Source organism: Microcaecilia unicolor, chromosome 10, assembly GCF_901765095.1.
Source record: "Microcaecilia unicolor chromosome 10, aMicUni1.1, whole genome shotgun sequence".
Classification (NCBI taxonomy): Eukaryota; Metazoa; Chordata; class Amphibia; order Gymnophiona; family Siphonopidae; genus Microcaecilia; species Microcaecilia unicolor.
The window spans coordinates 187,652,412-187,666,182 of NC_044040.1; the positions used below are offsets into that span (position 1 = coordinate 187,652,412).

Genomic DNA, 13,771 nt, shown 5'->3' on the forward strand with positions numbered 1-13,771 from the left:
CCCTTGCCGGGGGGATAATATTTTTGGCGAGAAGGTCGAGCAGATGGTTGACCAACTGCATCAGCGGGAAACCGCTCTCGACAAGCTCTCCCACCGGGCGCCTTCAGCACCCGCCCCCGCGGGCGGGCGTTTTTTCCCGGGCTCGGCAGGCTGCACCCTATTCTTTTGCGAAGCGTAGGTACAACCAGCCGGCCCGAAGGCCTCGTCAGGCACAGGGACAGCCCCAGCGCGCTCGTTCCCGTCAACAGCGTGCGCCTAAGCAGCCCCCTGCGCCTCCACAGCAAAAGCCGGGGACGGGCTTTTGACTGGATCCATGGGAACATAGCCGCCCTACAAGTGTCCGTACCGGACGACCTGCCGGTCGGAGGGAGGTTAAAATTCTTTCACCAAAGGTGGCCTCTCATAACCTCCGACCAGTGGGTTCTCCAAATAGTGCGGTACGGATACGCCCTGAATTTGGCCTCCCTGCCTCCAAATTGTCCTCCGGGAGCTCAGTCTTTCAGCTCCCATCACAAGCAGGTACTTGCAGAGGAACTCTCCGCCCTTCTCAGCGCCAATGCGGTCGAGCCCGTACCACCCGGGCAGGAAGGGCAGGGATTCTATTCCAGGTACTTCCTTGTGGAAAAGAAAACAGGGGGGATGCGTCCCATCCTAGACCTGAGAGGCCTGAACAAATTCCTGGTCAAAGAAAAGTTCAGGATGCTTTCCTTGGGCACCCTTCTGCCAATGATTCAGAAAAACGATTGGCTATGTTCCCTGGATTTAAAGGACGCATACACTCACATCCCGATACTGCCAGCTCACAGACAGTATCTCAGATTCCGCCTGGGCGCACGGCACTTTCAGTATTGTGTGCTGCCCTTTGGGCTCGCCTCTGCCCCACGAGTGTTTACAAAGTGCCTCGTGGTGGTAGCGGCCTACCTACGCAAGCTGGGAGTGCACGTGTTCCCATATCTCGACGATTGGCTGGTCAAGAACACCTCGGAGGCAGGAGCCCTCCGGTCCATGCAGTGCACTATTCAACTTCTGGAGCTGCTGGGGTTTGTGATAAATTACCCAAAGTCCCATCTCCATCCAGTCCAATCTCTGGAATTCATAGGAGCGCTGCTGAATTCCCAGACGGCTCAGGCCTACCTTCCCGAAGCGAGGGCCACCAATCTCTTGGCCCTGGCTTCGCAGACCAGAGCGTCTCAGCAGATCACAGCTCGGCAGATGTTGAGACTTCTGGGTCATATGGCCTCCACAGTTCATGTGACTCCCATGGCTCGTCTTCACATGAGATCTGCTCAATGGACCCTAGCTTCCCAGTGGTTCCAAGCCACCGGGAATCTAGAGGATGTCATCCGCCTCTCCACCAGTTGCCGCACTTCACTGCTCTGGTGGACCATACGGACCAATTTGACCCTGGGACGTCCATTCCAAATTCCGCAGCCCACGAAAGTGCTGACGACGGATGCATCTCGCCTGGGGTGGGGAGCCCATGTCGATGGGCTTCACACCCAGGGTCTGTGGTCCCTCCAGGAAAAGGATCTGCAGATCAACCTCCTGGAGCTCCGAGCGATCTGGAACGCACTGAAGGCTTTCAGAGATCGGCTGTCCTGCCAAATTATCCAAATTCGGACAGACAATCAGGTTGCAATGTATTACGTCAACAAGCAGGGGGGCACCGGATCTCGCCCCCTGTGTCAGGAAGCCGTCGGTATGTGGCGTTGGGCGTGTCGGTTCGGCATGCTTCTCCAAGCCACGTACCTGGCAGGCGTAAACAACAGTCTGGCCGACAGACTGAGCAGAGTCATGCAACCGCACGAGTGGTCGCTCCATTCCAGAGTGGTACGCAAGATCTTCCGAGAGTGGGGCACCCCCTCGGTGGATCTTTTCGCCTCTCAGACCAACCACAAGCTGCCTCTGTTCTGTTCCAGACTTCAGACACACGGCAGGCTAGCGTCAGATGCCTTTCTCCTTCATTGGGGGACCGGCCTCCTGTATGCTTATCCTCCCATACCTTTGGTGGGGAAGACCTTACTGAAGCTCAAGCAAGACCGCGGCACCATGATTCTGATAGCGCCCTTTTGGCCCCGTCAGATCTGGTTCCCTCTTCTTCTGGAGTTGTCCTCCGAAGAACCGTGGAGATTGGAGTGTTTTCCGACTCTCATTTCGCAGAACGACGGAGCGTTGCTGCACCCCAACCTTCAATCCCTGGCTCTCACGGCCTGGATGTTGAGGGCGTAGACTTCGCTGCGTTGGGTCTGTCTGAGGGTGTCTCCCGGGTCTTGCTTGCCTCTAGGAAGGATTCCACTAAAAAGAGTTACTTTTTCAAGTGGAGGAGGTTTGTCGTTTGGTGTGAGAGCAAGGCCCTAGAACCTCGTTCTTGCCCTGCACAGAACCTGCTTGAATACCTTCTGCACTTATCAGAGTCTGGCCTCAAGACCAACTCAGTAAGGAATCACCTTAGTGCGATTAGTGCTTACCATTATCGTGTGGAAGGTAAAGCCATCTCTGGAGAGCCTTTAGTCGTTCGATTCATGAGAGGCTTGCTTTTGTCAAAGCCCCCTATCAAGCCTCCTACTGTGTCATGGGATCTCAACGTCGTCCTCACCCAGCTGATGAAACCTCCTTTTGAGCCACTGAATACCTGCCATCTGAAGTACTTGACCTGGAAGGTCATTTTCTTGGTGGCAGTTACTTCAGCTCGTAGGGTCAGTGAGCTTCAAGCCCTAGTAGCTCATGCTCCATATACTAAATTTCATCACAACAGAGTAGTGCTCCGCACTCACCCAAAGTTCCTGCCGAAGGTGGTGTCGGAGTTCCATCTTAACCAGTCAATTGTCTTGCCAACATTCTTCCCCAGGCCGCATACCCGCCCTGCTGAACGTCAGTTGCACACATTGGACTGCAAGAGAGCATTGGCCTTCTACTTGGAGCGGACACAGCCCAACAGACAGTCCGCCCAATTGTTTATTTCTTTCGACCCTAACAGGCTAGGGGTCGCTGTCGGGAAACGCACCATCTCCAATTGGCTAGCAGATTGCATTTCCTTCACTTACGCCCAGGCTGGGCTGGCTCTTGAGGGTCATGTCACGGCTCATAGTGTCAGAGCCATGGCAGCGTCGGTGGCCCACTTGAAGTCAGCCACTATTGAAGAGATCTGCAAGGCTGCGACGTGGTCATCTGTCCACACATTCACATCTCATTACTGCCTCCAGCAGGATACCCGACGCGACAGTCGGTTCGGGCAGTCGGTGTTGCAGAATCTGTTTGGGGTGTAAATCCAACTCCACCCTCCAGGACCCGAATTTATTCTGGTCAGGCTGCACTCTCAGTTAGTTGTTCTTCGTAGGTCAATTTCTGTTGTACCCTCGCCGTTGCGAGGTTCAATTGACCTGGGTTATTGTTTTGAGTGAGCCTGAGAGCTAGGGATACCCCAGTCGTGAGAACAAGCAGCCTGCTTGTCCTCGGAGAAAGGGTATGATACATACCTGTAGCAGTTGTTCTCCGAGGACAGCAGGCTGATTGTTCTCACCTACCCTCCCTCCTCCCCTTTGGAGTTGTGTGTTTCATATTTTATTGCTTGTCATTCAACTGGCGGGAGCGGTCGCGCACGGGCGGGAAGGCGGCCGCGCATGCGCGGTGGGCGTGGCCTGCGTGCCGACCGTCCCGCGAAGCTTCTTCCGGTTGGTGGGGGCTGCCGCGGACGTCAACCCAGTCGTGAGAACAATCAGCCTGCTGTCCTCGGAGAACAACTGCTACAGGTATGTATCATACCCTTTCTCCTGCATTGGGGAACAGGCCTTCTGTATGCGTATCCTCCCATACCTCTAGTAGGGAAGACTTTGCTGAAACTCAAGCAAGACTGAGGAACAATGATACTGGTTGCTCCCTTCTGGCCTCATCAGATCTGGTTTCCTCTCCTTCTGGAGTTGTCCTCCAAAGAACCGTGGAGATTGGAGTGTTTTCCGACCCTCATTACCCAGAACGAGGGGTCGCTTCTACATCCCAGCCTCCAGTCTCTGGCTCTCACGGCCTGGATGTTGAGGGCTTAGAATTTGCCTCCTTGGGTCTTTCAGAGGGTGTCTCCTGAGTCTTGCTTGCTTCCAGGAAAGTTTCTAATAAGAGGTGTTATTCTTTCAAATGGAGGAGGTTTGCCGTCTAGTGTGACAGCAAGGCCCTAGATCCTCTTTCTTGTCCTACACAGACCCTGCTTGAATAACTTCTACACTTGTCAGAGTCTGGTCTCACGACCAACTCCGTAAGAGTTCACCTTAGTGCGATCAGTGCCTATCATCGCCGTGTAGAGGGTAAGAAGTTGTTCGCTTCATGAGAGGTTTGCTTTTGTCAAAGCCCCCGGTCAAACCTCCACCAGTGTCATGGGATCTCAATGTCGTTCTCACCCAGCTAATGAAAGCTCCTTTTGAGCCACTGAATTCCTGCCATCTGACTTGACCTGGAAGGTCATTTTCTTGGTGGCTATTACTTCAGCTCGTAGAGTCAGTGAGCTTCAGGCCCTGGTAGGTCATGCACCTTATATCAAATTTCATCACAACAGAGTAGTCCTTTGCACGCACCCTAAGTTCCTTCCTAAGGTGGTATCGGAGTTCCATCTGAACCAGTCAATTGTCTTGCCAACATTTTTTCCCCGTCCTCATACCCGCCCTGGCGAAAGCAGTTTACATACCTTGGACTGCAAGAGAGCATTGGCCTTTTACGTGGAGCAGACCAAGCCCTTCAGACAGTCCACCCAGTTGTTTGTTTCTTTTGATCCCAACAGGAGGGAAGTTGCCATCGGAAAACGCACAATCTCTAATTGGCTAGCAGATTGCATTTCTTTCACTTATGCCCAAGTTGGTCTGACCTTACAGGGTCATGTCATGGCTCATAATGTTAGAGCCATGGCTGCGTCAGTGGCCCACTTAAAGTCGGCCTCCATTGAAGAGATTTGCAAGGCTGCGACGTGGTCATCAGTCCACACATTCACATCTCACTACTGCCTTCAGCAGGATACCCGACGCGACAGTCAGTTTGGGCAGGCGGTGCTGCAGAATCTGTTCTGGGTTTAGAATCCTACTCCACCCCCCAGGCCCATTTTGATTCTGTTCCAGGCTGCACTCTGTTAGTTCTTTTTGGTTTCAGGTCAATTATGTCCTCGCCGTTGCGATGCCCAATTGACCAATGTTCATTGTTTTGGGTGAGCCTGGATGCTAGGGATACCCCACATGTGAGGACAAGCAGCCTGCTTGTCCTCTGAGAAAGCGGATACTTACCTGTAGCTGGTATTCTCCGAGGACAGCAGGCTGATTGTTCTCATAAACTCGCCCTCCTCCCCTTTGGAGTTGTTATTATGGTTCTTGTTTATATGCTTTTTGATTAAACTAAGCAGACACGCTTGTGCATCAGGCGGGAAGCCGTTCCCGCATGCGCAGTCCATCCTGCTCGCATGACGGAACGTTCCCGAAAATCTTCATTTTTGCTGGCAAAATTTTTCTTCTGGTTCCTGGGTCGCCGTGGACGACGACGACCCAATTGTGAGAACAATCAGCCTGCTGTCCTCGGAGAATACCAGCTACAGATCCATGTGAGGGAGGGTGGGTCTCAGTCTTTCAGTCTAGAAAATTTTTTAAGGACTGTTCCTATCCCCTATCAGTTCTCATACAGTTTTCCATGTCTTGCCATCAGTTTTATTAGTGAACAACTTTAAATGCAAAGGGACAAATACAATATTTTTACTGAGACTAGAAAAGTGGCCCATTTACAGCACTTATATAATAAGCATGGAATGAGTTCATTTCTTACTGTTTCAAATTCATTTCTAATGTTTCCATAACATTTGCATGGTTTGTCAATTTTCTTTTTATTGACCCCATTTCTTATAATAAATCCAACCTGAAGGATGTTGTCTTAACATTATTGCAAATCAAAATACGCATTCTTGCAGACCATGTACAAAATGAGTTCATTTCATGTTATATAAAAAGTCTTTTATTGTCCACTGGAACAAAACATGAGTCACTGACACATGCAACTAGTTATTTATATTATCTTGCATAAGAGAATTTTTTAAAATTATTATTTGCTCATGTTTCTTGCCAAGCCAGGCCTGTTCAGGCATGTACTTGTAAAAGAGGCACAAGTTCATGCATGAATTCACCCTGGCCTGTGGGTTTCTGAATCATTCTAAAGTCACAGTACTTCTCTTAAGCAAGTTTTGCACTCGGGTCAAAGATGCATTGACTGCATTGACATACTCACTTTGCATGGTTATATGTACAGGTGGGGTTTGTGTAATTCTTACTTTACCTCCCTCTTGTGGTTATTTTGTCTCCATTCCTGAGATTACCATTTTTCCTTTCCCTTTTGTTATGCTGTCAGGCAGCAAATGAGTAGCAAAAATTCTATGCCTAAAGTGACAGCATGTTTCTGAAATATTGAACTGTAAAGTATACATACAAACTGCTATGGTCGTCAGCTGGTTTCTGGTTTCTTGCAGATAGTATCAGGAAGCTATTCTCAAACCTTCATGATGAGGCACAGTATAGCCTCTGCTCTTAAGAATGTATCCAAAACTTAAAGCTCTATATGTAGTATAGACCTGCTAAAACAAGCAAAGAACAACCAAATCGGAGCTCAGGATCCAAGATGGCGTCATAGTGACTGTTCGTAACTGCAGCTCCTTGGATCTTGTCCTGATTTGCCGTATTGGAGCATTTCCCTGCCTGTTTGAGTATGGGCAAGAGGAGAGGGAAGGTGCGGGAGTTCCCTCGACTCCCGCTACAGCCCCAGGCCTAGCCCTGAAGCAGGCGACTCTCGACAGATTTAAGGTTCCAGTGGGACCCGTTCAGGTTTCCTCCTCTCTGTCTGAACCAGTGCGTTGGTGTTGGTCAGCGGCATTGACGGAGCTTCTCTAAGCCCTGTCAAGCAGGCGGCTCCCCCGCAACCTGGAAGTAGTGGAGCTCTGGATGGTCCTGTTCCCAGTTCTCTCCTGTGTGAAGATCTGGGTGAACAGGGAGGGCACACATTCACAGCATCTAGAAGCTTGGACTCTGGCCAAGAGTTATTGCAAACTGTTGCTCAATCTTGCCACTACAAACTGTGAGTACTCTTTCCCAGGTTACCAGCTCGCCTACTCCTGCTTTATCTTTGCAGGTTTTTTATTAAACCAGCCGTTGTGACCTTACAGTCACTGGGACCTTGCATTTGATATGCACTCCTTTTACAAACCTTGACGTTGGAAAATACTAAGGATATTAAGGTTTTGTCTGAGACAGCTTTACTCCAGGCACAGGCATCTGCCCAGCAGTCCTCTAAATTGGATTTCTTAGAGACTAAAATTCAATCCCTGGAATCTTTGGGTTTAGCCTTGGTTAAAGATAAGAATTTTACTCATCGTTGATTGGAATACCTAGAAAATCAAATTAGGAGACATAACTTGAGACTGCTCAATTTTCCCAGGTCTCCTCTTATTGTGCCTGTAGATATGGTTAAGAAATATTTAATTGAGGTTCTGGGGATGTTTGGTGATTCATTTCCCCCTATCACGTGAGCCCAGTGTATACTGGTCTCGGGGAGATCTGTTGTTGAGCTCCCTCGAGGTCAAGGTGGGGATAATATGAATTTTATATCCTTTTTGGAATCCTCATTGGAAGTAATTACACAGTAATATGAACTTTTCTCTGGAGCCGGATTGCAATGAAGTTTTGAAACTTTCTAGACATTTGGACACACAGTTCCTGGATTCAAAAGTTCGAGTATTTCCTGATCTTTCAAGAGAGGCACAGATAAAGGTGTAAGGCCTTCCTGGCCTTTCGGCCGAGGATACTGGCACCAGGTGTCAGTTTTGTGCTTAAGGTTCCTTGTTTATGCTTTGTGATATTTCAGGTAAACAGTTTCAATTTTTTTGAACCCAAGCAACTAGGAAATAAATGTCATTGTATAGTCTCATAAACACGCTGTAGGGGCAGGCTGGGGAAGGCTTTATAGATAAACGACAGTCTTGGGATTTATTTCTATAATTTTACTTTGTTTAATTTAATTTCTACTTATTGGATCTTTTAGCATTTATTGTGGATGAATATTTTTTTCTTCTATTAAAATTTTTCTGTAGTTGATGCTTATTTTCATAATTTCTTGTTTTATCTCAATTGTTGGGATTATATTGCTGTAAAATTAATAAAGATCAATATATATAAAAGGCGAGTGTCGTAGTCACTCGCAAATGCGCAGTAGAGACCTTCTCTGCCCCGCCCCCGCGTCAATACATGATGACGGGGGCAGAACAGAGAGGGTTTGTACTGCGCATTTGCGAGGGAGGGACACCGCCGTTGCTAACGTTCCCCCCACCCGGAGTCACCGCCGCCACCCACCCTCCACCCGGTCGGGCCCTCGCTCCGCTACTGAAACAGCGAGGGTCCGGGAACGCAGCACTGAGCTCTGCTGAGCAGCCGACGTCAGCCTTCCTTCTTCTTCTCTGCCTGTCCCGCCCTCGTGTGACGTTACGTCACACAAGGGTGGGACAGGCAGAGAAGAAGAAGGAAGGCCGACGTCGGCTGCTCAGCAGAGCTCAGTGCTGCGTTCCCGGACCTTCGCTGTTTCAATAGTGGAGGGGCCCGGCCGGGTGGAAGGTGGGTGGCGATGGCTCCGGGGGGGGGGGGGGGAATTCAGAGGGGGGGCAGCGGCGAACTCAGCGGCGCAGGGGGGGGGCCTTTCAACCCCGCCCCTTCTTATAATAGCCTGTTTTTACGGGCTCAAAGGCTAATATTAAAAATAAAACAACAAATCACACAGATATAAATAACATACAGGAAACGTGGAAACAGAGAAAAATATAGGCAGATAAAGGCCATATGGCCTATCCAGTCTGCTCATCCATGCCATCTACTCTCCCTATCACTACCTTAGAGATCCTAAGTACTTGTTCCAAGTTCTCTTGAATTCAGATACTGTTTTTGTCTCTGCCACTTCCACTGGGAGGCTGTTCCACAAATTCACCCCCTTTCGTTGAAGAAGTATTTCCTCAGGTTACTTCTGAGTCTTCCCCCTTTCACCTTCATCCTATGCCCCCTCGTTCCAGAGCTTCCTTTCAATTGAAAGAGACTCCCTTCCTGTGCATTTATGCCGCATAGGTATTTAAATTTCATTTCATTTATGTACTGCCTTATCCAGAGCGGTGTACAAATCAAACATACATAATAAAATACTGCAAAAACAAAACACATCAAACACAATACAAACTCATTAAAACATAACAAAAAAGCAGATCACCATGATGTGTCCATCAGCCGCCTAAATTACTGTGTAGCCTGCGCCAGCAAATGCTGTTTCTGCAGTCTCTTAAACAACCTTCAATTATTCTGTATCCTAAGAGTTCCAGGCAATTTATTCCACTCTGTTGGTCCAGTAACAGAAAAGATACGCCTCCAGGTATCCTCTAAACGAAACAATCAGAAATCTGGAATTGTCAACAAACAAGTATTGTTCGAACAAAGCACCTGCTTCGGGCAATATAAATGTGTCTATCTCCCCTCTCCCGCCTTTCTTCCAAAGTATACGTATTGAGATCTTTGTCCCCATATGCTTCATGATGAAGAACACTGACCATTTTAGTAGCCACCCTCTGGACCGACTCTATCTTGTTTACATCTTTTTGAAGGTGTGGTCTCCAGAATTGTACACAATATTCTAAATGAGGTGTCACCAGAGTCTTATACAGGGGCATCATCACCTCCCTTTTCCTACTGGCTATTCTCCGTATGCACCCAAGCATCCTTCTAACTTTTGTCATCGCCTTTTCTACCTGTTTGGCCACCTTAAGATCATCACATATGATCACACCCGAGTCCCGCTCCTCTTTTGTTCACAAAGTTTCTTCACCACCTAAACTACCATTCCCTTGCGTTTTTGCAGGCCAAATGCATGACGCTGCATTTTTTAGCATTAACTGTTATCCACACCATCAGGGGTGTCTATCCTATTACAGATTTGGTATCATTCACAAAGAGGCAAACCTTACAAGACAGCCCTTAAGCAAAATCGCTTACAAAAATGTTAAAGAACTGGCCCAAGAACAAACTTTGCAGAACACTATTGGTAACATCCTTTTCCTCAGAATGAGCTCTGTTTACCACCCTCTGTCATCTTCCACGCAACCAGTTCCTAACCCACTTACTTTAGAGGCCCATACAGAGGGCACTCAGTTTATTTATTGTCTATGCAGAACCATGTCAAAGGTTTTGCTAAAATCTAAATACACTACATTTAGTGCTGTCCCTTAATCCTACTCCCTGGTCACCCAGTCAAAGAAATTAATCAGACCTGCCTCTAGTGAAATCATGTTGTCTCAGGTCCTATAATCCAGTGGATTCCAAAAACGTTGTTATTCAGTGTTTTTAAGCATTTCCATTAATTTACTTACCACAGAAGTCAGACTTACCGGCCTGTAGTTCCCAACATCTTCCTTTTTTCCGTTTTTGTGAAGCGGGACCATATCTGCTCTTTTCCAGTCCTCCGGAACCACTCCCAACTCTAAGAATCATTGAAAAGGTCAGCCAGTGGAGCGGCTAGAACTTCCCTAAGTTTCTCCAGTACCCTCGGGTGTATGCCACCCAGCCCCATCGCTTTGTCCACCTTTAGTTTAGCCAGCTCCTCACAAACACAGTCCTCTGAAAATCGTTCAAGGACTACTACCCCTGCATTCCTATTTGTGTTTGTCTTCTGCGGTCCTGCTTCCAGCCCTTCAGCTGTGAACACAGAACAGAAATATTTGCTAAGCAATTCTGCCTTATCTTTATCATCTACATATTCTTCCCTTTCACCTTTGAGTCTTACAATGCCACTTTTACACTTTCTCCTATCACTATCATATCTACAAAATGTCTTGTTCCCCCCCCTCCCCAACATAACACATTTTACCGTATTGGCTATTTTTTCTTCCATTTGCATCTTTGCTTTCCTGACTACTAACTTCTCTTCGCTTTTCCAGTAATTGTCACCGGACTTCCTTTCTGCAATCTCTTGTAGTTGTACCTTTCAGGGCAGGAAAGAGTGAGGATCTTTCCTGCTTTGAAGAAGCCACTAGACCACCCTGGTGCCAGGAGGGCACCCAGGTCCAGAGGGGAGTTGGATGGATGAAGTCGGGATGATGTCAAAAAGTTGAAGCCAATTAGGTGGATCTTTGTTTCCCTTCCTCGTGCAGCCATCATCGCCGTATTTGCTGCATCCATGTTAGTGATATTTTCATTTAATCTCACTTATATTTTCAAACACACCGTCTTGTGCAGTATACCGATGTACACAGAGGAAGTTTAATAACAGAACAACTTTTCAAAGGTAGAATAGTAATTTGTTATAAATCATAATCAGTGTCTTATTTGGAGGGGCTGGTTATAGGGACACACTAGCACTGTTATATTTGTGCAGAGATTTTTTTTTTCCTGGTAGAGGGCCACTAAGACATGTTATGAGAATCAGGTGCTCAGCATTCAGAGTTTCTATCTATCTATTGTACGTGTTTATGACATTTATATCCCACATTAAACATGAATTAAGTTGAAACCTGGGAGCATTTAAAAGGCGGCATGTGGGAACTTGCTCCTTTTGTTTTGTAGATTGCAGTGGTATATTATAAAAATGCACTTGCCTTTTTTATTACTACTTTTTCACAGAGAGGTGTTGAATAATGAGGGACAGACTTCCTTCATTCTGAAATGTTGTCCAGCATCAATCCAGTTCAGCACACTGTTAGCTGTCAAGTTCATACAAGTGTAATTATGTTCAGTAGAAAATAAATCTGTTGCCTCAGAGTATTGAGTATTCCATCACTGTTTCATTATTGCCACCAAATATTACATGTTAAGGGCATTTGCTTAATTTCTGTTTCCGTGCCACTCTCTAGTCTCTTAGCACTGTCATTTTCTGTCTTGACTTATGTTGTTGGATATTAACTGGAGTATTATATGTTTTGGGGTAGAAAGGGATGCTATATTTATATGCAGTGTATTATTTCTTTTTCTAGAATGATTTTGACAAGTTTTCAAAAGGCATTAATCGGTTTACTAGAGAAGACCCAACTTATAGAGTGCATTTTGAACCGGAAAGTAGAGAGACAATCGTGTCTGGAATGGGTGAATTACATCTGGAAATCTATGCTCAGGTACCCAGTATAGCCAAGTGTTAATATTCAAATGCAGAACCCCATCCAGTTCCTCACAGGGTTCTTAGCCAAGAGAAGTAGCAGGGTGGATTATGGGTTGGTAAAATGTACATAGAATGAAGCCACAGGTTTAGCCCATCCTGCTGAGTTACAGCCATGTCTCTTTTCCTGCACCACAGTTTTAAACAAGTCTCGACTCTAATGATGATTTCTTTATAAGATCGTAATGAAATGTGAAAGGAAAAGGCTAAAAAAATAGCACAAGGTGTAACTTAATAAGCGTGAACAAATATTACTGGGATGACAAGATGGTTTAATAGGGTGAAGTGCTGATGTGTTGGAGGTGTCCATTCTCCCACCCAGATTTCAGGATCCAGCAAGGCAGACTTTCTCTCTGTTATATTTTGACTGAGACAGAAAGTGGAGTGGAGTGGAGGAGTGGGCCTAGTGGTTAGGGTGGTGGACTTTGGTCCTGAGGAACTGAGTTCAATTCCCACTTCAGGCACAGGCAGCTCCTTGTGACTCTGGGCAAGTCACTTAACCCTCCATTGCCCCATGTAAGCCGCATTGAGCCTGCCATGAGTGGGAAAGCGCGGGGTACAAATGTAACAAAAAAAAAAAAGTGGTTTAATATTTATAATAATTGGTTAACAACCAGGATACAGAGATTTGAAGTCCTGCTTCTCCCTTCGACACACAATGCAGTAGAGGACAAGTCACCTTATCCTGTTGCCTGAGATGCCGCACACCTAAAAACAAAGCTTTCTGGTGCACAGACTTGTATCTGTTTTATTGTGCGTCACTATGTTCTAGGGTGCTAGATAAATGTATATATACATTTAAAAAAGAGTTTTCAGATTCCCATTTACCAATCTTAACGTTTTCTCTAAGGCAGGTATGTTCAACTCATGACTAATGATGGGCCGCTAAGGCAGCTGCGCATTCATCAATGGTCCCGCAGTAAAATACTTGTCCCCCTCCCTATTCTCCCCATTACAGTTACTTAGGAGCCAAATTGACATTATGTAATTGAGCAGATGTTAAATTTAGAATGCACATTAGATACTACGATGCAAGCCGCATGTTTGACACGCCTGCCCTGAGGTGTGCAGGAGTCCTCAGTCTGCATCTCTACCATAAGGAGTGGTGCAACCATATCACTGTTTCAGTTGAGAGGGGCAGGTAGGTCTGTAGACTTAAGGGGGACCTCTCTGTTCCTCGCGATTGAAATTGTGATATTGAGGCACCACCCTAGGCGGTAGGAATGCAGGTGAAGAACTCCTGTGCCTCTTGGAGGAAACACTGCAGTGGTACCCCTTTCCAGAGCAATTGAAACCTGTGGGGATTTTGGTTTTTTTTTTTTTTAAATTTTGGTTATGGTTAAATTTCTTCTCTAAAGTGAATATATTTCTGATGTTCATTTAGCGCCTGGAGAGAGAATATGGTTGCCCATGCATTATGGGAAAACCTAAAGTTGCCTTCAGAGAAACCATCACTGTACCTGTACCGTAAGTACTGTTTCCACCTGGCCTTTTACATAGTAACATAGTAAATGACGGAAAATGAAGACCTGTATAGTGCTGCCATATGTAGAATAAACTTTATTTTAAATGGGCAGCATTTTTGTCAGAT

The 13,771-nt window shown here is 46.7% G+C and overlaps 1 protein-coding gene across 1 annotated transcript in view; it reads left to right on the forward strand.

Annotated features, from left to right (window-relative positions):
• Nucleotides 1–13,771, forward strand: part of GFM1 (G elongation factor mitochondrial 1) — a 111,484-nt gene that overhangs the window by 55,113 nt on the left and 42,600 nt on the right. The window contains exons 12-13 of the mRNA XM_030216909.1: nucleotides 12,002–12,139; nucleotides 13,565–13,647. Of these exons, the coding sequence (XP_030072769.1) occupies nucleotides 12,002–12,139; nucleotides 13,565–13,647 (221 nt within the window). The remainder of the gene's footprint in view (nucleotides 1–12,001; nucleotides 12,140–13,564; nucleotides 13,648–13,771) is intronic.